General features: G+C 40.2%; 1 protein-coding gene across 1 annotated transcript in view; it reads left to right on the top strand.

The window, feature by feature from the left end:
- Window positions 1-58: 58 nt before the first annotated feature.
- The window catches only part of LOC107580149 (NEDD8-activating enzyme E1 catalytic subunit-like), a gene marked incomplete at its 5' end in the record, with an annotated part of 2,641 nt that continues 1,625 nt past the window's right edge, over window positions 59-1,074 (top strand). The window contains 5 exons of the mRNA XM_016265889.1: window positions 59-234; window positions 372-474; window positions 603-716; window positions 806-859; window positions 959-995. Of these exons, the coding sequence (XP_016121375.1) occupies window positions 59-234; window positions 372-474; window positions 603-716; window positions 806-859; window positions 959-995 (484 nt within the window). The remainder of the gene's footprint in view (window positions 235-371; window positions 475-602; window positions 717-805; window positions 860-958; window positions 996-1,074) is intronic.

Genomic DNA, 1,074 nt, shown 5'->3' with positions numbered 1-1,074 from the left:
TGTAGTCTGCCACAGTAGCTGTATAAGCCCTGACAGACATGTTTTGATTTAACTGTAGTTGGTGTGGTTTCTCTTCAGTTGTCCCTGCTCTCTTATGAAGATGGAGTTTTGGATCCCAGCTCTATCATTCCTCTGATAGATGGAGGGACAGAGGGCTTTAAAGGGAATGCAAGAGTCATCCTGCCGGGAATGACAGCCTGTATAGACTGCACACTGGAGCTTTACCCACCACAAGTACTGTAGCCTCACCCTCATAGGCTGTTAATTCCATTCATCACTGTAAATGAAGGGTTTGCTGTTACCATACAATTGTACATCACTCGTATTGCTGAGATGAAGTGACTGTCTGCTTTTGTCTGTGTTCTCTTCAGATCACTTTCCCAATGTGCACTATTGCCTCAATGCCACGGCTACCAGAGCACTGCATAGAGTATGTGAGAGTGCTGCAGTGGCCCAAAGACAAACACTTTGGAGGTGTTTAAGATATGTATATATATATATATATAAATATATATATTTCTTTTTAGGAGTTTTTATGACTCAAATTTTTGACGATGCATTGAATGGCTCTACTTTGACATGTGATTGTTGTGTGTCTGCAGATGCTGTTGGTCTGGATGGTGATAACCCAGAGCACGTTCAGTGGGTGTTCCAGGAGTCTTTAAAGAGAGCAACTGAGTTTAATATCACTGGTGTCACCTACAGACTCACTCAAGGTAAAGCCGGCTGGACTGATGTATCTGAGAAACTTCAAGAGTGCTTTCTTATAGACTGTAGTTCTAAGATGTTCATGCTTTTCTTTCAGGTGTGGTTAAACGAATCATCCCTGCTGTTGCATCCACAAATGCAGTCATCGCTGGTATGGATCGAACCTGAGAGGAAACAACTATTTTTTTTAATAATTTTTTTAAATTCTTAATTTATGTAGTTGAGTTTGAATTCTTTTCCCCATTTTCAGCTTCTTGCGCCACAGAGGTTTTTAAAATTGCTACAAGGTGAATCATCTGTATGTTTTGATTCCATCTCTGACTTTTTGACATTTCAAGTTTGTTTCATGGCCAGTAAAAAACAAAC

Source organism: Sinocyclocheilus grahami, unplaced genomic scaffold, assembly GCF_001515645.1.
Source record: "Sinocyclocheilus grahami isolate Dianchi unplaced genomic scaffold, SAMN03320097.WGS_v1.1 scaffold25673.1, whole genome shotgun sequence".
In the NCBI taxonomy this organism is placed as follows: Eukaryota; Metazoa; Chordata; class Actinopteri; order Cypriniformes; family Cyprinidae; genus Sinocyclocheilus; species Sinocyclocheilus grahami.
Note: the sequence above shows the minus strand (reverse complement) of the source record. Positions and strands in the feature narration are given on the sequence as shown.